Genomic DNA, 22,034 nt, shown 5'->3' with positions numbered 1-22,034 from the left:
TATCAATGCCTTTCGGTAGGTTAAAAGTAGACTTTTCACATTCCTAAAATGTGAAAAATAGGTTTTTTATTTAAAGATTTTATTTATTTGAGAGAAACAGAGAACGAGCGCACAAGCAAGGGGAGCGGCAGGCAGAGGGAGAGGGAGAAGCAGGCCCCCAACTGAGCTGAGCAGGGAGCCCAATACGGGGCTCGATCCTAGGACCCTGGGATCGAGTCCCACATCGGGCTCCCTGCTCCGCGGGAGGCCTGCTTCTCCCTCTCCCCCTCCCCCTGCTTGTGTTCCCTCTCTCGCTATCTCTCTCTCTGTCAAATAAATAAATAAAATCTTTAAAAAAATAAAACAGTGGTTCACAAAAGGTCTAACCTGCTTCCCAGTGACACACATATAATTGATACCTAATGTATTTTAATCTGTATTTTCTTGGATTCTGCAAATCATTTATTCATATCCTTTGTCCATTTATCTACCAAGTCTTATTCTTTTTCTTAACATATTTTGATCTATTTATATAAAGACAACGAAAGCCTTCAACTATTACATTTGTTGCAAATAATTCTTCCTTCTTTGTCATTTGTAATCAAATCTGTTCATCTTTTTCTTTGGGCTTTCCGTAAGTTTCTAAATCTATACTCTAGAGTTATCTACATGTAGGTCTCCAAACATTTAGCAACATACACAAAATTCACCTAAGAATGCATCCACCAGACAGCTGATTCCACGCATGGCACGAAAAAATATTTGAGGCAGATGTTTAAGGCAGGGATACTGATTCAATTCTTGTGGCATTCCGCTCACATTTAAGAACTGTTCCTGAAATTTGGGAGTTGAGCTTATAATGGCTGGGTTACTCAAATCCACGGGATTACTATCAAAAAAGAGAAAAAGAATTAATTACACAGAAAGGCTTTCTAATTTTAAAGGAAAATAGAAAATGATCATAGAAAAAGACATTTTAAAAAAACTGAAATCACTGAAAGATGAAAAACACAAACTGGGAAAAAAGAGAATAGTTAACATCCCTAATTTATAAAAAGGGTGATTTAGAAACACAAATAGAAAAATGAGGCCAGTCAAACCAGAATGAGAAGATACGGAGAGAAAATGGTTTAAGAATTAGGGCAGTATGCAACAGAACAAAAGTTCCACAGGACACAAGGATGTAGCTAGTAGAGAGAAAAGTAAGAAGCAATAAAACTGAACTGAACAGAATTACTATAAAGAGAGAGCAGGTCCTGGGAGAGATAATATCAAGGCTGCAGCAGTAGGCATGAGAACAAATATTACATGTACCACAGAGGACAAGCTTCTAGAGACTGCAGACTGAGTGCAGCTGAGGGCAGCCTGACTCTGCTGGGACAGGGAGAGCAGGAGGCAATGATGTAGATGGGCCTGTTGTCCAACGTGGCTCCATCTGAGGGCTGTACTTAGCCGTCACACACTGAGCACCAACACAAAAGTTACAGCATGGTTCCTGCCCTAAGACACCGGGGAAAGAGCACACACGATACTAAATAATAGTACCTTAACATATGTAAGAAGCGAAACCATGTCTGTGCTACACACTCGTTATCCATTTCAGGAGGGATCAGACTGGCATCTTCATCAGGAACTTTAAATGGAGGAAATGAAGGACCATATGTAAAGCGTAGCAATCTGAAATACAAAAAAAATGCATAATACCAAGTTCCTTTCTTAGCAGAATGAAAAATATATTAAAGTATTAAAATATGTATTAAGTATTAAAATACTAAATATTAAAATATGATAACAGAAATACAAGAGAAAATAGATGACGTGTATTATACCTCACGGAAGTGAATAAGATAAATGAAAACGCTTGTTGATAAACAAACTATAAGGGGATTTCCAGTTTTGTAAATTAAAAAAAATGTTTCAACATTTGAATAATGTATTTGTTTTAAAAATTATTTGTTATTTAGTTACATACCTATTTATATTGTTATATAATTTATATTATAAATGTATCTATAATTTATAAAACTATATATATGTTATACATTAGATATGTATCACATTATGATCTTACACTTTATATAACAGCTTTTAAATATATAATATGTAATATATAAAATTATATGTGATATAATTTCATAATTTATAAAACTACAAATTATATATTATCAAATTACAAATTATGAATTATTAAATTTATGAATAATTGCAAATAACATGAGTAAATTGTATAATCATATAATATGAAACTGATGTTTATATAGTTATATAATTATAATATAAATTGTTATTTAAATTATTTTTAAAAGAGTCATCCCACTGTAAACTCCTTCAACACAACTAAGTTGTAATTTATCCATAACTGCTATATAACTTGCATGAAGTTCAGAATTTATAGTGTACCTTAAAAGTAATTCAGCAATTCAATTACTTAATTTAATAGTACTATTCCAAATGTATTTAAACTTTGACTCAATCATCTTATATGTAGAAATTACATCTTACGGAAATAACCAGAATACACACAGACTTTGTATAAAGCATTCATATCAACATTTTTAAAGAACATAAATGTCTGAACAATTATTAAATAAATTATAATTTCATTTATATAATGAAAAACTACAAAGGCATTAAAAATATGATCTCGAGATTTAAGAATGGAAAAGGCACTTGTAATTAATGGGATAAGAATCAAATTAAAAAAACAGATAATACTATATAGAATAATCTCAATTTTTTTTAATAAAGAGAAATGGAAAAAATACATTAAAATGTTAACAACACTGGCTATCTGTAAGTGATGGATATTTTTCCCTATATCTTCCAAATTTTCTATTTTAAGAATGTATTGCTTTTATAATCAAGATAAAAAGAAGTATTATTTATTTTTTTGGAGCAGAAATTAGTTGACTTATTTAACATGATACAGGTATTATTTAGATGACTATTTTTTTTGGTTGCTAAAAATTTTTGTTTTGTTTTTTTTTCCTTTATTTTTCATTTACACTTAATTATTATTTAAAAATAGACTTATAATTTTGACATTCACTACAATATAACAATAAAAAGAATATTCCAAAACTTCCATTTTTTTTACTTTAAATAGTGATAAAGATATAAACATAAACATTTCATTAACTCAGAAAAAGACCAGTCTACTTTCTGATACATAATGCTACCTATAAGTTATTTGTTCCTGCCTTCACACTGCTCTCCCCTCTACAAATCTAAATCAGATCAAGTCTCTAGATCTAAATGCCAGCTGACAGGAAACACAGAGGACAGAGAAACAACACAACTAGCACATAATCAGAAAAATTCAGAATGTGGAAGCACTCTAAGACAAACAACCCAGTTTCTTCAACAACAAAAACCCCAAAGAAATAAAAATGAGAGAGTAGGAACCTACAGTTTTAAGATAGGCTTAAGAACCTTGCTTGTTTTGATTCAATGGTATCAACCATAAAAAGAAAAAAAAAAGGAGGCATGCAAGGGAAATTTAAACACTGAATGGCTAACTGATATTAAAGGAACTGTTAAAATTTTTTAGGTATGATAATTGTACCATGATTGTTTTAAAAAGAATCCTCATCTTTTAGAGTTACATATTAAAATATGTAGAGTTGAGGGCGCCTGGGTGGCTCAGTCGGTTAAGCATCTGCCTTCAGCTCAGGTCATGATTCTGGAGTCCTGGGATGAGCCCTGCATCAGGCTCCCTGGTCAGCGGGGAGTCTGCTTCTCCCTCTGCCCCTCACCTTGCTCTTGTGCTCTCTCTCTACTCTCTCTCAAATAAATAAATAAAATCTGTAGGGAAAAAAATATGTAGAATTGAAATGAAAAAACAAGTCTGAAAAAAAATAAAGCCTAAAGTTTACTCACATTACATATAAATGGTAAAAAAGGTAAAATTATTATAACAAACTACCTATTTGTGTTATAATATAGCACATTATAGGATGTCTCATTTCTGTAAAACTATGTATAAATATATATAATAGGATTTCTAGTGAACTTAACTTTTTTCATACCTTTCTATGGTTTTTCATTTTCTTTTCTTTTTTTATTTTTATTTTTTTTTGTTTTAAACCTAGGATCAAATAGTGACATGGTGTACTTTTGATATGGTTAGGTCTCCTTTGTTTCTTTTCTTTTCTTTCTTTTTTTTTTAGATTTTATTTATTTATTTTCACAGAGAGAGCAAGAGAGAGAACACATTTTCTTTTATTTTTATTTTTTTTATTTTTATTTTTTTTTATTCTTATGTTAATCCCCATACATTACATCATTAGTTTTAGATGAAGTGTTCCATGATTCATTGTTTGTGCATAACACCCAGTGCTCCATGCAGAATGTGCCCTCCTCAATACCCACCACCAGGCTAACCCATCCTCCCACCCCCCTCCCCTCTAGAACCCTCAGTTTGTTTTTCAGAGTCCATCGTCTCTCATGGTTCATCTAACCCTCCGATTTCCCCCGCTTCATTCTTCCCCTCCCGCTACCTTCTTCTTCTTCTTTTTTTTTTTTCTTAACATATATTGCATTATTTGTTACAGAGGTACAGATCTGAGATTCAACAGTCTTGCACAATTCACAGCGCTTACCAGAGCACATACCCTCCCCAGTGTCTATCACCCAGTCAGCCCATCCCTCCCACCCCACCCCCCACTCTAGCAACCCTCAGTTTGTTTCCTACAATTAAGAATTCCTCATATCAATGAGATCATATGATACATGTCTTTCTCTGTTTGACTTATTTCACTCAACATGATACCCTCCAGTTCCATCCACGTCGTTGCAAATGGCAAGATCTCATTCCTTTTGATGGCTGCATAATATTCTATTGTATATATATACCACATCTTCTTTATCCATTCATCTGTCGATGAAGGGGCGCCTGGGTGGCTCAGTTGGTTAAGCCACTGCCTTCGGCTCAGGTCATGATCCTGGAGTCCCAGGATCGAGTCCCGCATCGGGCTCCCTACTCGGCAGGGAGTCTGCTTCTCCCTCTGACCCTCCCCCCTCTCATGTGCTTTCTCTCTCTCATTCTCTCTCAAATAAATAAATAAAATCTTAAAAAAAAAATATATATATATATATATATTCATCTGTCGATGGACATCTTGGCTCTTTCCAGTTTGGCTATTGTGGACATTGCTGCTATAAACATCAGGGTGCACGTACCCCTTCGGATCCCTACTTTTGTATCTTTGGGGTAAATACCCAGTAGTGCAATTGCAGGATCATATGGTAGCTCTATTTTCAACTTTTTGAGGAACCTCCATACAGTTTTCCAGAGTGGCTGCACCAGCTTGCATTCCCACCAACAGTGTAGGAGGGTTCCCCTTTCTCCGCATCCCCGCCAACATCTGTCGTTTCCTGACTTGTTAATTTTAGCCATTCTGACTGGTGTGAGGTGGTATCTCATGGAGGTTTTGATTTGGATTTCCCTGATGCCGAGCGACGTTGAGCACTTTTTCATGTGTCTGTTGGCCATTTGGATGTCTTCTTTGGAAAAATGTCTGTTCATGTCTTCTGCCCATTTCTTGATTGGATTCTTTGTTCTTTGGGTGTTGAGTTTGATGAGTTCTTTATAGATTTTGGATACTAGCCCTTTATCTGATATGTCATTTGCAAATATCTTCTCCCATTCTGTCGGTTGTCTTTTGGTTTTGTTGACTGTTTCCTTTGCTTTGCAAAAGCTTTTTATCTTGATCAAGTCCCAATAGTTCATTTTTGCCCTTGCTTCCCTTGCCTTTGGCGATGTTTCTAGGAAGAAGTTGCTTCGGCTGAGGTCAAAGAAGTTGCTGCCCGTGTTCTCCTTTAGGATTTTGATGGACTCCTGTCTCACATTGAGGTCTTTCAACCATTTGGAGTCTATTTTTGTGTGTGGTGTAAGGAAATGGTCCAGTTTCATTCTTCTGCATGTGGCTATCCAATTTTCCCAACACCATTTGTTGAAGAGACTGTCTTTGTTCCATTGGACATTCTTTCCTGCTTTGTCAAAGACGAGTTGACCATAGAGTTGAGGGTCCATTTCTGGGCTCTCTATTCTGTTCCATTGATCTATGTGTCTGTTTTTGTGCCAGTACCATGCTGTCTTGATGATGACAGCTTTGTAATAGAGCTGGAAGTCCGGAATTGTGATACTGCCGGCTTTGCTTTTCTTTTTCAACATTCCTCTGGCTATGCGGGGTCTTTTCTGGTTCCATACAAATTTTAGGATTATTTGTTCCATTTCTTTGAAAAAAGTGGATGGTATTTTGATGGGGATTGCATTGAATGTGTAGATTGCTCTAGGTAGCATTGACATCTTCACAATATTTGTTCTTCCAATCCATGAGCATGGAACGTTTTTCCATTTCTTTGTGTCTTCCTCAATTTCTTTCATGAGTATTTTATAGTTTTCTGAGTACAGATCCTTTGTCTCTTTGGTTAGATTTATTCCTAGGTATCTTATGGTTTTGGGTGCAATTGTAAATGGGATCGACTCCTTAATTTCTCTTTCTTCTGTCTTGTTGTTGGTGTATAGGAATGCCACTGACTTCTGTGCATTGATTTTCTATCCTGCCACTTGACTGAATTCCTGTATGAGTTCTAGCAGTTTTGGGGTGGAGTCTTTGGGGTTTTCCACATAAAGTATCATATCATCTGCAAAGAGTGAGAGTTGGACTTCTTCTTTGCCAATTTGGATGCCTTTGATTTCTTTTTGTTGTCTGATTGCTGTGGCTAGGACTTCCAATACTATGTTGAATAGCAGTGGTGATAGTGGACATCCCTGCCGCGTTCCTGACCTTAGGGGGAAAGCTCTCAGTTTTTCCCCATTGAGAATGACATTCGCTGTAGGTTTTTCATAGATGGCTTTTATGATATTGAGGTATGTACCCTCGATCCCTATACTCTGAAGAGTTTTGATCAAGAAAGGATGCTGTACTTTGTCAAAAGCTTTTTCTGCATCTATTGAGAGGGATCATATGATTCTTGTTCTTTCTTTTGTTAATGTATTATATCACATTGATTGATTTGCGGATGTTGAACCAACCTTGCAGCCCAGGGATAAATCCCACTTGGTCGTGGTGAATAATCCTTTTAATGTACTGTTGGATCCTATTGGCTAGTATTTTGGTGAGAATTTTTGCATCCATGTTCATCAGGGATATTGGTCTGTAATTCTCCTTTTTGATGGGGTCTTTGGTTTTGGGATCAAGGTAATGCTGGCCTCATAAAATGAGTTTGGAAGTTTTCCTTCCATTTCTATTTTTTGGAACAGTTTCAGAAGAATAGGTATTAATTCTTCTTGAAATGTTTGGTAGAATTTCCCTGGGAAGCCATCTGGCCCTGGGCTTTTGTTTTTTGGGAGATTTTTGATGACTGCTTCAATTTCCTTAGTGGTTATAGGTCTGTTCAGGTTTTCTATTTCATCCTGATTCAGTTTTGGTAATTGATACATCTCTAGAAATGCCTCCATTTCTTCCAGGTTATCTAATTTGCTGGCATAGAGTTGCTCATAACGTTCTTATAATTGTTTGTATTTCTTTGGTGTTGGTTATGATCTCTCCTCTTTCATTCATGATTTTGATTTGGGTCATTTCTCTTCTCTTTTTGATAAGTCTGGCCAGGGGTTTATCAATCTTGTTAATTCTTTCAAGGAACCAGCTCCTAGTTTCGCTGATCTGTTCTACTGTTCTTTTAGTTTCTATTTCATTGATTTCTGCTCTGATCTTTATTATTTCTCTTCTCCTGCTGGGTTTAGGCTTTATTTGCTGTTCTTTCTCTAGCTCCTTTAGGTGTAGGCTTAGGTTGTGTACTTGAGACCTTTCTTGTTTCTTGAGAAAGGCTTGTATTGCTATATACTTTCCTCTTAGGACTGCCTTTGCTGCATCCCAAAGATTTTGAATAGTTGTGTTTTCATTTTCATTGGTTTCCATGTATTTTTTTTAATTCTTCTTTAATTTCCTGGTTGACCCATTCATTCTTCAGTAGGATTCTCTTTAGCCTCCATGTATTTGAGTTCTTTCCAACTTTCCTCTTGTGATTGAGTTCTAGTTTCAAAGCATTGTGGTCTGAAAATAGGCAGGGAATGATCCCAATCTTTTGGTACCAGTTGAGACCTGATTTATGACCTAGGATGTGATCTATTCTGGAGAATGTTCCATGGGCACTAGAGAAGAATGTGTATTCCATTGCTTTGGGGTGGAATGTTCTGAATATGTCTGTGAAGTCCATTTGGTCCAGTGTGTCATTTAAAGTCTTTATTTCCTTGTTGATCTTTTGTTTAGACGATCTGTCCATTTCAGTGAGGGGGGTGTTAAAGTCCCCCACTATTATTGCATTGTTGTCGATGTGTTTCTTTGCTTTTGTTATTAATTGGCTAATATAATTGGCTTAGCCCATGTTAGGGGCATAGATATTTACAATTGTTAGATCTTCTTGTTGGATAGATCCTTTAAGTAGGATATAATGTCCTTCCTCATCTCTCATTACAGTCTTTGGTTTAAAATCTAATTTGTCTGATAAAAGGATTGCCACCCCAGCTTTCTTTTGGTGTCCATTAGCATGGTAAATGGTTTTCCACCCCCTCACTTTCAATCTGGGGCTGTCTTTGGGTCGAAAATGAGTCTCTTGCAGACAGCATATCAATGGGTCTTGTTTTTTAATCCAGTCTGATAGCCTGTGTCTTTTGATTGGGGCATTGAGCCCATTTACATTCAGGGTAACTATTGAAAGATAGGAATTTAGTGCCATTGTATTGCCTGTAAGGTGACTGTTACCGTATACTGTCTGTGTTCCTTTCTGGTCTATGTTGCTTTTAGGCTCTCTCTTTGCTTAGAGGACCCCTTTCAAGATTTCCTGGAGGGCTGGTTTTGTGTTTGCAAATTCCTTTAGTTTTTGTTTGTCCTGGAAGCTTTTTATCTCTCCTTCAATTTTCAATGACAGCCTAGCTGGATAGAGTATTCTTGGCTGCATATTTTTCTCATTTAGTGCTCTGAAGATATCCTGCCAGTCCTTTCTGGCCTGCCAGGTCTCTGTGGATAGGTCTGTTGCCAATCTAATGTTTCTACCCTTGTAGGTTACATATCTCTTCTCCCGAGCTGCTTTCAGGATTTTCTCTTTGTCTATGAGACTCGTAAGTTTTACTATTAGATGTCGGGGTGTTGACCTATTTTTATTGATTTTGAGAGGGGTTCTCTGTGCTTCCTGGATTTTCATGCCTGTTTCCTTCCCCAAATTAGGGAAGTTCTCTGCTATAATTTGCTCCATTATACCTTCTGCCCCTCTCTCTCTTTCTTCTTCTTCTGGGATCCCAATTATTCTAATGTTGTTTCGTCTTACGGTATTGCTTATCTCTCGAATTCTGCCCTCGTGATCCAGTAGTTGTTTATCTCTCTTTTTCTCAGCTTCTTTATTTTCCATCATTTCATCTTCTATATTACTGATTCTCTCTTCTGCCTCATTTATTCTAGCAGTTAGCACCCCCATTTTTGATTGCATCTCATTAATAGCCTTTTTGATTTCTACTTGGTTGGATTTTAGTTCTTTTACTTCTCCAGAAAGGGTTTCTCTAATAACTTCCATATTTTTTTCAAGCCCAGCTAGTATCTTTAAAGTGATGATTCTGAACTCTAGATCTGACATCGTACTAATGTCCGTATTGAGTAGGTCCCTGGCAGTCGGTACTACCTCTTGTTCTTTTTGTTGAGGTGATTTTTTCCGTCTTGTCATTTTGTGCAGAGGAGAATAGATTAATGAGAGAACAAAATGATAGCAGAGTAACAACGTCCCCAGAAAATATACACTAAGCAAATCAGAAAAGACCTAAAGCAGTGGGAAGAGAAAGGGAAAGAGAGAAAAAAGAGAAAGAAAAAAAAGAAAAAGAAAAAGATAAAGATAAAGATAAAAACAAAAACAAACAAAACAAAACAACAACAACAAAAAAAACCAGAATGTGATCAAATATGATCAGGCTGGTATATAGATCAGTGCCACACACTAGATTTGGGGTATATTTTGGTCTTTTAGAAGAAAGTGCCTCCCAAAATTTTAAAGAAAGAAAAACTTATATATGTACAAAAATAAGGGATGATATGATGAAGGGATGGAATATGACTGTCAAGATGGAAATTATGAAAAATTTTATAAAAGAAATTGATAAGAAGTTGTTTTAAAAAAGAAAGAAGAGGATTTAAAAAAAGAAAAAAGAAAGGGGGGCGCCTGGGTGGCTCAGTTGGTTGAGCGACTGCCTTCGGCTCAGGTTATGGTCCCGGAGTCCTGGGGTCGAGTCCCGCATCGGGCTCCCGGCTCGGCAGGGAGCCTGCTTCTCCCTCTGACCCTCTCCCCTCTCATGCTGTTTCTCTCTCTCTCTCTCTCAAATAAATAAATCAATAAAATCTTAAAAAAAAAAAAAATAAAAAAAAAAAAAAAAAAAAAAAAAAAAATAAAAAAAAAAATAAAAAAAGAAAAAAGAAAAAAAAAAGGGAGAGGATGTGATCAGGCAGGGGAATAGAAAACACCATATACTAGAGATTTAGGGTATATTTTAATCTGTTAGAAGAAACTATCTCAAAATTTTAAAGAGAGAACAACTTATATATATAAGCCAAAAATACGGGTAACTACTATGAAGGGATAGAATATGACTCTAAAAATGAAAAATAAAAATGTTTTTCTTAAAAAAAGGGATTGATAAGATGTTGGTTGAAAAAGGGAAAAAGAAAAATTCAAAAAGAAAAAAAAAGAAAAAAAGACAGTTAAAAAAAAAATTAACTTTGAAAGACTAAAGAATCATGGTAAAAAAGCTATGAATTCTATGTGCAGTATTCCCCTAGCGCTGGAGTTCTGCCATTCTCATTGATCGGTAAACTTGGCCTTGGCTGGCTGTTCTCGCTGATCTTCTGGGGAGGGGCCTGTTGCTGTGGTTTCCAAATGTCTCTGCCAGAGGAGGAACTGCCCCGCCCTTGCCCCCTCCCGGCTAAGTAATCTGCTCGGGTTTGCTCTCTGGGGCTCTTGTTCCCTGCGAGCTTTCCGTACAGCTTTGGAGGCGGAGAGTGAAAATGGCGGCCTCCCAATCTCTGCCCCGGAGGAGCCGAGAACTCGGGGCCCCGCTTCTAAGTGAGCCCCCAGAGAAAAGCCGTCAGTCACTCCCGTCTCCCCGGTCTCCAGCCGCACTCCGTGCTCACCCGGCCTGTGACCGCGCGTTTCTATCTCTGGCACCCGACCCCGGGTGGAGTCTCCAAACCCAGCAGATCCCTGCGGCACACTCCCGCGCGGCTCCTCCCGGGGGAAGGAAGGTGAGTCTCCCCGGATCTGCCGCTTGTTGCCGCAGATCACAGTTTATGGCAACCCCGAGCTGAGAGCCCGCGCCTGGGCTCCGTCTCTGCAGCCGGCTTCCCTGCTCCGTTACCTGGGAGCTCTGCCGCACTCAGGCACCCCCGGTCTTTCTGTGACCCGGAGGGTCCTGAGACCACACTGTCCCGGAGGGTGCCACCCCCCCCTTAGCCACCAGAGTGACGTCCCTCGGCGGAGCAGACTTTTAAAAGTTCCGATTTTGTGCTCCGGGGCTCTTTCACTTGCCAGAAGCGGCCGCCGGAGGCCCCTCCCCCGCCGTCTATCCTCCTGAATATCGCCTCAGATTCACTTCTCCGCACGTCCTACCTTCCAGAAAGTGGTCGCTTTTCTGTTCAGAGAGTTGTTGCTATTCCTTTCTTCGATCTCCTGTTGGGTTTGTAGGTGTTCAGAATGGTTTGATCCCTATCCAGCTGAATTCCTGAGAGGAGACGAAATCTAGGTCTCCTACTCCTCCGCCATCTTGCTCCGCCCCCTATTTTTATTTTTTAAAAGATTTTATTTATTTATTTGACAGACATACAGCGAGAGAGGGAACACAAGCAGGGGGAGTGGGAGAGGGAGACCAGGCTCCCTACTGAGCAGGGAGCCCAATGCGGCACTAGATCCCAGGACCCTGGGATCACGACCTGAGCCCAAGGCAGACGCCTAACAACTGAGCCACCCAGGCACCCCTCTATGGTTTTTTTTAAAATAATAATCATGGTATTTTAGTAATCAGATTAAGAACGGGATTTTGGCAAGGGAGGCAGGGTACAGAATTCTTCTCCATACTGCTTCTCCATACTTGCTTAATCTGAAAGGTTTTAAATTTGCCAGGCAGTAGCCAAACTGCTATATCCATATTTAAGAAGTGGCTTGCTTCTGTACCTAAAATGCAAGTAACAGACACAGGATACAGGCTTCTCACAACATATTCCGTGAATTCCAGGAAGACATGGAACTAGAAGGAAGCTGCCTTAGACCAGGTAGATGAAGGCAGGCAAGTCAATGAGAGTGACCTACCTTGAAGTGAGCGCACAGGTGACCTTGCTCCACTGCTCCACCACTGCCGGGTGGTGCCTCCAGTTTGCCACCATCTCCTTGGCTGTTTTCCAGTAAGGTGGTGTTGGGAAGCACCGAGTACAAGCTAGTAACCAAACCTCAAAGAGAACACCAATCAACTTCTCTGCTAGATTCTCAGCAATGCCACCTTACCAACAAAAAGAAAACATCTTTGGCATACTTATTTTTAAAGAAAAACCTTTAATTCATTGATTCAGGATAAGTGGTCAAAAAATCAAAATACCTGCAATGTTAAGTTCTGACTTTCAAATAGCCACTTATTAAGTAGGAATGAGAAACTATTCTTAGGAGCTCCTATGAAGAAAATCATGACTACATCAACCAATTATCATTTATCAAGTTTTCAAGTCACCCTGCTTGGTTCTTATCAAAGATCTTTACCTTCAGCAAGTGGGACAGACACAGAGGAGAAGGGGAAGGACAAATGTCTAGGATGTGTGACTACTGGGTCAGTTTCTGTGCTGACTGGTTTATGCACATGACCTCACGTATTCCTCACATTAATTCTGCAAGATAGATATTTATATCTTTTACCAATTATCAATTAAACACATTTTGAAGAAGAGAAAACTTAGATGAGAAAATTTAAGTAACCTCCGAGTTTACAAAGTCAGTAAGTGAAGGAATCAGAGCAAATAAATACTCAGGTCTTTCTACCTCCAAACTTTGTTGTAAAACTTTCAGGTGTTTGAAAGCTACCCTTCGGGGAGAGGGAGACAAAGAAGGGAGCAAAAGGACCGGTGCTGTGCAGGACAGAGGCTCAACCATGAAAAACAGACCTGTTCCTCTGCTCTGAGCCCCGGAACCAGGGAGAAAAGCAGTAGTCTGTGCTCTGCATAGCTCCACAAGGCAAACTTGGGATTAGTAGGAAAAGTTATAAGGATGCATATTTCAAATAAGCAAAAATGAAGTTTCAACAATGAGCCCCAGAAGGGGAGAAACTGCCTGCGTTGAGTTGCTGAGATCCCTGGCATGGAGACTGTGTACCAAAGAGCTAATGAGTCAATGACTGGCTAGCTATCATCATAACAGACAAGGTATTCCTACTATGGACTCACTTTCAACAGTGGAATTCTGTGATTTCCTTTAGATACTTTCCTGGACACTGCATTTGTGCGAGATCACAAGTGCACACTTGCATGTCTGTAGTAAGAGACTACACAGATGAATAGGCAACAAGGGAACCTAGAACTAGAATATCAACTTACAATTTGTGTACACTGTGCTGTAACATACACAGCAGGGCCTCTAAAATACATTCTGAAGGCATAAAACTGGAGGCTTCTTAATGACAAGGTAATGAGTGGCATCCTGTCATATCTCCAAATAGAACCCTTAAGATTTTGTATGTTTCATTTGCTGAACAAAATATCTTCTGTAGCTGTCAAGTTTTCAGCGTCTACTTTGATAACTACTTTGTAATCAGGTACAGTACTTACAGGTTCTACTTCAGTTAGTTGTTTCTTATATAGGCTCTATCTTAATAGACTAAACAAAACCTACTGTTCCTATCATTATCAAATATGCATTAACACACTGAGTCTCTCCCTACATTAGCAAAATCATCACTGAAAGTAAAATAACTTCAGGGCTTCCATTCTAAGACCTGTTAACCTTGGTTTGTCAAATGTCATGCCAAATTGTAAATCCCTAATGAGTCTACTACTCATTGAGTTTAAAGTGAACTGCATCCAGAGCTCAGAAATAAATTAGAAAAAACATAAACAGACCTTGAACAGTTGGTGGGGCTAGAAGTATGTCATTAATCTGCAGAAGAAACAACAGTAAGACTTCCCACGTTTCTCGTGCCATGATGGATGACTCACGGGCCAGTTTCTGAATGGCTCTCAGGACCTGTAAGCATAGTCGGATCTGACTGGAGCCCTGTTCCTGTCTGAAGAAGACAGACATATCACTGACAAGCCTTGAGGAGAAAAAGCAAAGGCTTGAGGACAGGCGACTTACGGACACAGCAAGCAATGGTCCAATGACACTCCCTAAGAGCATCAGAGGACAGGACAAGGTGCAGCCTCTTCATTTCAAAGATATTTTGCCACCGTACGGTTTGGCATTCTGGGATCTCAACCTACCATTTCTATGAGAGCTTGAAAAGCTCCTGGGGACAGGGGGGAACAGTAGAATGTAAGCTTCACCTCTGGATTTTCTAAGTCTAAAATGTGCCTGACACATAACAGGCACACCATTTTCTGCTGAGTGAATGAGTAAATACCCACAGCCCCTTCTGTTGCTCACAATGAAGCAGAATGGCCTTTGTATTCTTTTTAACATTTTTTAAACACACATTCACGAGAATTTAGAATGTGAATTTATGGTGGTCACAGTTCCTTTGAAGCTAATGTCTGCTAGAGAAGAGCCTATAGACCCAATGGAATATCCTCACAGGTCCCTGAAACTGATGAGGTATGGAGGCAACTGCCTCAGAAATGAGCACCCTGCTACTGCTGTTTTAATAAAAAAGGCAACTTAACCTAAGATGGGGGTTCCAATGGTTCCCAAGATACCCTAGAAAAAAGTTTTATAACTCTCTTTAGTCCACAGGACCATTTTTTCTCAAGAGAATAAAATAGATCAAAGTATTGGAGCTAGAGTTGAAGAAAGAGGTCCAAGCCCCAGCCCCTTATCCCTACTTTCCAAAGTGGACCACCTGAGAATTTTGAGAATAGTAGGAAACTCACTGCATAAATGAGTGGTGAGTTGGCCTCCAGACCTCCTATGTGAAACCTAAGACAAGTAACTAATATTACTGAAATAAATCTCAAGGACAAGTTTCTATATTATGACTTATGTCACAAAGAACTGATAAAACAGAGCTTCCTCAAAAAATCCAGAAAATGAAGTGAGTGGCCTTACCACTCCCATCCCAACCTGAGGATAGAAGATTCTCAGATTCTGGGCCATGGCCCAGAAAACCAGACACTTACCCTAAAGTTGCAAACAAATGACACCAATAAGTTTTTCCTAAAGAAGTCCTACCAAGAGTAAAATGAGACATTCACCTAGGAAAGACAAAGACCCCCAAAGAGCAGGGGGACGTCCCATGTTCAGCTGGCAGTGAATCCAGCTCATGTGAAGCCATGAGTCTCAAGTTTGTGTCTGTTGCTCTGGTTACATGAAGAACAGTACAAAACTATGTAATAGCCCCAAATCTCATCTAGCCATACAAGAAGTCCAGAATAAGAAATAAGAATAGCTCTGGGGTTGACACTCTTCCAAGCTAGCGATAAGACTCCAAGCCAGTAACCTAGGCCTACCCACTATTTCCAGGTACCTGTCTGCTAGTACAAAAGGAAACATCTGCTCTGTAGGTAACTGTAGCCTCACTACGAAGACCTAAATTTAGGAGCAGTGTCCAAGTTTCTAAAGCTAAGAGAAACAAGATCATCTTTACTAAAAAATAAACAGAAAGGTCTACACACCAGAGATTTTCCTTTCCCAATGACCTGAGCCGAAGGCAGACGCTTAACAACTGAGCCACCCAGGTGCCCCCCCAATATTTTCAAAAAGAACTTATGATCTTCAGAAAAACTGTTCTTAGAACAAGGGCTGGTGAACTATAGCCCATGGGTCAAATCTGGACTACCACCTGTTTTTGTTGAAATTTTATTGGAACACTGCCATGCTCATTCATTTATACATTATCTATGGCTGCTTTCTCTACATCAGCAGAGTTGAGTAGTTAGGACACCATATAGCCCACAAATTTACTATCTGGGTCTTTATCAAAAAAGTTTGCCAACCACTGCTTTAGAAGAATATTACAGTTTTTAAACTACATTATATTTGAGCAATGAAAACCCTAATCGATTTTAAAAGATGATTCACTCTTCATTCCATTATGCAAATAAAAAGGAGATCAAACTGATAGGCGGGCGCCTGGGTGGCTCAGTTGGTTAAGCGACTGCCTTCGGCTCAGGTCATGATCCTGGAGTCCCAGGATCGAGTCCCGCATCGGGCTCCCTGCTCGGCGGCGAGTCTGCTTCTCCCTCTGACCCTCCCCCCTCTCATGCTCTATCTCATTCTCTCTCAAATGAATAAATAAAATCTTTAAAAAACAAACAAAAAAACTGATAGGCAAAAAGAGAAAGGTTACCCCCGACTTATCTCTAGCAAAGTGGTAAAAAGTTTCTTCTGAGTGTCACTTTTTGTAAAAACAACTAAGTAAACTTGATGACAATTTTGTGATCTGAATTAAAAAAAAAAAAAACCCTGATACTTCCAATAAAGGGAGAGGAGATCATACCTCCCAATACTTAGCACTGAAAATATTCAGCTCCCTAAGACACTGCTGGCCAGGAGAACTCTAGTACTCAGTTCAATATCCTCTCCAAAGAATGCACACACACTCTTGAGAAAACAAGCTAATGAACAAGGTACTCATGTTCTCAAAAGGGAAAAAAAGCAAAAGCCCAATTAACTCAAATGCCATTGATATTTTTTATCAATACAAATGAATTGAGCATGGAGAGGTGGTAAGAGTACAAAAAGGAAAGAAACACAGTGACAATACTACTCATCAAACTGTCCCATGCCCAAGGAAAAAGGCCAGTAAATTAGTTTCCTACATGGAGTGACAAAAGCATTAAAACTATTACACCATTTTAGAAGAGCCTGCTTAGACACAAATAATATGCTAATCATGGCCAACTACTTCCTATTGCTACTTCTATTTGAAATCAATAAATAATAAGCAACTAATATTTAATTCACACCTAAAGTAATGTAAGGACTGCACCAAGTACTATGGAAGCCCAAAATATGTACAACCTAATTCTTGCCTTCCAGATGGTTAGCTGGGGAAATGAGACACACACATTTTAAAAGATAAACAATAAAACAGTGAAGACATAAAAGAGTGACACAGGAAGTAACACACTGGTTCAGAAAAGGTATGATCACTGTGGGTCAGGATGGTCAAGTAAGGCTTCTTTTTATAAGGCAGGATTTAAGATGAACCAACAAAAGTGAGATGTGGACAACTAGGAGAGGGAGAAGAGGAAGAAAAAGACAAAAGGGCAGGTGAAGATGTGGAAAATCATTAAGGAGTCTTAAGGGAATGTATAATTTATGAGTCTGACCAATGAGCAGGGCTCATGCAGAATTAGCAGCAGATAATCTGGCTAGATTATAGCCAGCATTTCACACAAGGCAAGGAATTTATATTTGATCCTACACATCACAGTTCTCAATGAGATTTTTTTTTTTAAAGATTTTATTTATTTATTTGACAGAGAGAGACACAGCGAGAAAGGGAAGACAAGCAGGGGGAGTGGGAGAGGGAGAAGCAGGCTTCCCGCAGAGCAGGGAGCCCGATGTGGGGCCCAATCCCAGGACCCTGGGATCATGACCCAAGCTGAAGGCAGATACCCAACGACAGAGCCACCCAGGTGCCCCTCAATGAGATTTTTTTTTAATTCAAATTTTACAAAGTAATCTTCTAAAACTCTTTAAAAAAAATTTTTTTGGGGGGGGGGGGGAACACCTAGGTGGCTCAGTCAGTTAAGCATCTGCCTTCAACTTAGGTCATGATCCCGGGATCCTGGAATCCAGCCCTGAGCTAGGCTCCCTGCTCAGTGGGGAGTCTGCTTGTCCCTCTCCCTCTGCCCCTCCCCTCTGCTCATGCTCTCTCTCACTCTCTCTCACTCACTAATAAATAAATAAAATTTTTAAAAAATAATTTTTTTAAGTATACTCTATGCCACATGCGGGGCTCGAACTCACGACCCTGAGATCAAGAGTTGCATGCTCTACCGACTGAGCCAGCCAGGTGCCCCCAAAGTAAACTTCCTTCTAAATTTAAAAAGTTAAAATTTATAGAGTAGTTTTTGGATGATTCAAAGTCCCTCACCAGCTGATAAAGAAAAAGCTGTAACAAGAACTTTTCCAAAAGGAAGCCTCTTTGCCTCTTTCAACGATATTAAGAAATCGCTAAAGACAGGTTTTTCTTAAAGGAAATCCTCATGAATGGATAAGAAACTAATTAATGCTTTCTTCTCCATTATTTTCTCTATTTCCCAAACTCTTTACAATGACATACAATCTTTTAGAATTGGAAAAAAAAATTTTTTTTAAGATTTATTTATCTGAGAGAGAGTGCAACATGGGGAAAGCACAAGCAGGGGAGAGGGAGAAACAGACTCCCTGCCGAGCGGGCTTGATCCCAGGACCCTGAGATCATGACCTGAGCTGAAGCCTGACACTTAACTGACTGAGCCACCCAGGCACCCCTGGAAAAAAAATTTTAAGCCCAAATAAGGTACTTATCACATATTATGATATTTAAGATCTTTGTCTTAAAAGATAGGAGAAAAAAAATCAGTAACAAACTGTTAACATAATCTTTTGGCCTACTACGAATTTGCCCATAATTTCAAGTCTGCTTACTTCAATGTCTTCATTCTCTCATAGGAAAGATTCATTTTAAGGTAAACACTTAAGGTGCCTAGAAAAGAATTATGATAGGCAAAAGTATGTTTTTTGAATGGAGGGGAAAGGTGTCATAGCATTTTAATATCTAACAGCTATCAGATCTTAGAAAGGAAACCAAAAGCCTTTAGTGAACACATACTTGTTAAAAACACTTAGTAAGGGGCACCTGGGTGGCTCAGTCGTTAAGCGTCTACCTTCGGCTCAGTTCATGGTCCCAGGGTCCTGGGATCGAGCCTGCATCAGGCTCCCTGCTCAGCAGGAAGCCTGCTTCTCCCTCTCCCACTCCCCCTGCTTGAGTTCCCTCTCTCACTGTCTGTCAAAAAATAAAATCTTAAAAAAAAAAAAAAAACTTAGTAAACATTATATAAGCCCATCTCTCTTATCATTCATATTAATACATTCTTTGAACAGTAATGAAAGTTACTTTTCAAAAGACTAACAATGAAATCAGCTTCTATTAATACAAAAAAGTAACATTTATGAATATTTTATTATGATCCTGATAACAGGCCAGACAGACAGGTATAGCTTACCTTGGTACAAAAAGATTTTGCAGGTGTTTTAGTATACTTTGAACATATAGATTAGGCTCTTTAATAACTGGCAATGGAATAGAATCTTTCGGCAATACTAGAGCCATAATCCAGTCTGTATATACATCAACACAATATTTTACAGTCTCTCCATCCAATGGAAGGGTCAGTCCATAGCAAATTACTTCCATCGTCCATTTCACCTAAACAAAAGAAAATATACATACAGAATTATCACACATCCCTACTATATTTCAGTAGACTGATTTAAAATATTTACCTCTTTTATTACCAAAAACCTCTCAAGTGACAGTATATTCATCTCAACTATGTATCATCAGATTTATTCTCAAGAATGCACTTTCCATGGATAAAATATACTCAGACAACATTTCCTAAGCAAAATACTTAAGAAGAAAATAAATTATTTATTTCTAAATATTAAGCCCATGTTGGCTTTTACCCATTAGACATTATTATTGTTTGCTATGTGAAATAAAAAGCAATTACGGGCCATCTTGATTTTCCCTAGAGGCTGGAGGCACAGAAATAGAAAATTTTAGCTATATTTCTTCTTTTAATTTGTATACAGGTATGTGTGTCATTTAGGAAATCATATACATAAATTCAATCATATTCCATTTCCAGATTATGCAATATTAACAAGCAACAGGAAGGAATATTAACTGCTCAACTCTTATTCTGTGACTTTTTCTGCCAAAGAAAATAATTAACATGGGAAGGTAAGAACAAACACAAGTGAGAAGGGACTTAAGCTGGGTGAGATCTTAACAAGGCACTTAGCTGCACTAAATGAGTGCTAGCCTCTTGACCCATCTGCATTACATCATAGAGGCTGAGAGAACTTGCCTAAGAAACTGCCAAACCACTGTCTGCAGTCATGAAGAATGAATACGATATGAGCAGAAAGGGAAAACAGCATAATTTACAAAAGAGGATGAAACAATATTCCAGATACTGTAGACTGGAAAGTTTCAGTGAATGCCAGACGAAACTGTGGGACAAAATTACTAAGCAGATGATCAGTGAGCACTTACAAAAAGGAAGCATTATCACTAGGAACCAGCCTACTCAAAAAGAACAAGTCATGCCAGACAAGCTTCATTCCTTTACTAACAAGGTTACTATGAAGGCAGTGGACAATTGCATAACCCTGGCAATTTACAAAGCAACTTTCATAAATATCATCTAACCATCAAAATAACCCTGTGTGAGAGGGTACACTATCGTCACTTTATAGATAAGAAAAATGACACTTAGGAAGATTAAGCAATTTGGCCCAAGTCACTGGTGTGGAAATGGTAAAACTGAAAACTTGGGCCCTAGTCTTCCAGCTAGACATCTGAAGCTACTCTCACCATACTATCAATAGCCTTGTCTGGCTAGGGGGACCTGGGTTTTAGCAAGAAATGTGGTCAGATGCGGGATATCCTTTGGACAGGATGGAGACCTATGGCCCAGAGGAAAGTAGAATAGCTGTTTTTATAAGTGGTTGAGACACAAGATGAGAGAACACGGTGGGTTAATGCACGAAGATCATTTTGAAGAATGTGCCCAGTGGCATGCCAAAGGCCCTGCTGAGATTTGTAACTTAGGAAAAGACAGAAAAACAGATTATAGGCTGACCATCTGTAGATATCACAAAGCTAAAATGGACAGCTAACTTGTTAGATAGAAATTCAGGATTCAAAAAGACTTTAGCAGTTTAAAACAAAAGTTGAATCTAATAAGATAAATACATGTAGAGAAAATTTTAAGCTCAAAAACAACTACAAAGACTAAGGGTAAAATTACGTAACAACAATGTAACATAGATAATACAATACAATATTATCCGCAACAGTGATAAACTTTAAAGGCTGTAACACCACAGTGAAGCTGGGACAAATATAGGAGGGTGGGAGGAATTTAACCACGCATAAGAAAGGATTTTAAAAGGGACTGCAAGTCCGTAATTGTCAGATGAAAAGACAAAGGAAAAAATATCTCTGGTGATATCTCCATAATAGTTCAATTGTATAATTCTAGAGGACACTGGATTCAAGGACTATTCTCTTGTATCTTTTTAAGGGTGGAGAAGGAGAACGAACAAGAGTGCAGCACAGCACCTCTATCCACTAATGTGCCCTCTCTTCCCAGGAGATAATTACAGACCCACCAGGAGGAGAGTACACCAGGCCAAGCGCTGGACCTCAGGGTAAGTCTCTGCTAAGGTACTCTGAAGAGAGAAAAACGCTCCTCAGACTGAAAGGCTTCATCCTCCAGCAACCCATGGCCTGTGGAGGGTAAATACACTGCCTTTAGAGCTATAAGCTTTAGTCTTGTATCCAGTCTTCCATGTAGATTAGGTCTAATCTCTCCTTCACCAGAAAGAAATCAAAAAGTAAGGGGGGAGAAAAAGTGGGTCTGGAAAGTAAGTTAACCCGAAGTCTGAAGGTTGTATTCCTCAAGTACAGAGACAAAGTTCTAATCCCGTATCTTAGCCAGACATCACACTAGCAAATTCCTGTATCCCTCCATTATCAGGGTCCCTTCATGACCTGCCCCTGAACACTTCAGCCCAGTCACCTGAACCCAAGACCAGAGGACCACCTCCAGGCCAAGCCACTCTAGGAGCCCTTATCTTTAGGGACAGCAAACACAACCCCC

At 38.9% G+C, this 22,034-nt stretch overlaps 1 protein-coding gene across 1 annotated transcript in view; it reads right to left on the bottom strand.

Moving 5' to 3' along the window:
- RALGAPB (Ral GTPase activating protein non-catalytic subunit beta) overlaps positions 1–22,034 on the bottom strand; it is a 90,646-nt gene that overhangs the window by 55,730 nt on the left and 12,882 nt on the right. The window contains exons 3-7 of the mRNA XM_021688941.1: positions 19,365–19,567; positions 14,115–14,278; positions 12,325–12,511; positions 1,525–1,656; positions 690–868 (exon numbers count right to left, since the gene is read on the bottom strand). Of these exons, the coding sequence (XP_021544616.1) occupies positions 690–868; positions 1,525–1,656; positions 12,325–12,511; positions 14,115–14,278; positions 19,365–19,567 (865 nt within the window). The remainder of the gene's footprint in view (positions 1–689; positions 869–1,524; positions 1,657–12,324; positions 12,512–14,114; positions 14,279–19,364; positions 19,568–22,034) is intronic.

Source organism: Neomonachus schauinslandi, chromosome 10 (assembly GCF_002201575.2).
Source record: "Neomonachus schauinslandi chromosome 10, ASM220157v2, whole genome shotgun sequence".
Classification (NCBI taxonomy): domain Eukaryota; kingdom Metazoa; phylum Chordata; class Mammalia; order Carnivora; family Phocidae; genus Neomonachus; species Neomonachus schauinslandi.
The sequence above is the reverse complement of the archived record's forward strand: the minus strand, read 5'-3'. Positions and strand labels throughout refer to the sequence as shown.